The sequence below is a fragment of the Halyomorpha halys genome, unplaced genomic scaffold, assembly GCF_000696795.3.
Source record: "Halyomorpha halys isolate HHAL.00 unplaced genomic scaffold, Hhal_1.1 Scaffold1312.1, whole genome shotgun sequence".
NCBI classification, from domain to species: domain Eukaryota; kingdom Metazoa; phylum Arthropoda; class Insecta; order Hemiptera; family Pentatomidae; genus Halyomorpha; species Halyomorpha halys.
In genome coordinates, this window is record NW_027111762.1 from 206872 (window position 1) to 207606 (window position 735).

General features: G+C 28.6%; 1 protein-coding gene across 1 annotated transcript in view; it reads right to left on the reverse strand.

The window, feature by feature from the left end:
* Tmem131 (Transmembrane protein 131) overlaps nucleotides 1-735 on the reverse strand; it is a gene marked incomplete at its 5' end in the record, with an annotated part of 83144 nt that overhangs the window by 72906 nt on the left and 9503 nt on the right. The window contains 1 exon segment of the mRNA XM_067049771.1: nucleotides 1-39. Coding sequence (XP_066905872.1) covers nucleotides 1-39 — 39 coding nt within the window.

Sequence of the window (735 nt, forward strand, 5' to 3'; positions counted from 1 at the left end):
ACAGGAACTATAAGTACATCACCTTTATCAACTTTCAATCTAAAAAAGAAAAACAATTAAAATTAATTAACATTTGCCTACATAACTAAACAGTTGATTTACCAATATTAAATTATTTTTTAAATATAAATAAGTAAAATCATTAACAGGAAGTTAAAACTTCTTTTAATAAGCATTTCTTAGCAGTACTATTATTTATTTAACAAACATATTTTGTTCCTGCTCAACTGAAAGGCAGAAAAGGGTGCTGTTATACCTCTGGATCAGACAAAACATAATACAATGCTTATGGTAATTTATATGATTATTGTTGTAACGGTTGGGCTGTACAAGATCATGAATCAAACATTGATACTGATAAAAACAAGAAGAATTTTCGTGAAAAAAAAAAGATGTGAATAATCAATTCTATTAAGTGGTACTTTTAGTTGGTCTATTATGGCAACAAATTAACAGTCACATTCTGGCCTTAAATATGTTATCTCAGTTTCTTATGACTTTAGTTTTTGAGATAGGCTGTTCACAAACAGAAACACACACACACACACACACAAAGGCCATTTTGCAAGAATATGTTTTTTGGACTCAGGGGACCTACCTCAAAACATGTATTTCCATCAAAATCTCAAATTTTCATAATTGCAACTTTCCCTTACCATAAATTCCATATATAGGAAAGTGAAAGTAAAAATCAGATGTACGGAATTTAAATACTTGTTATATCAACCTTATAAA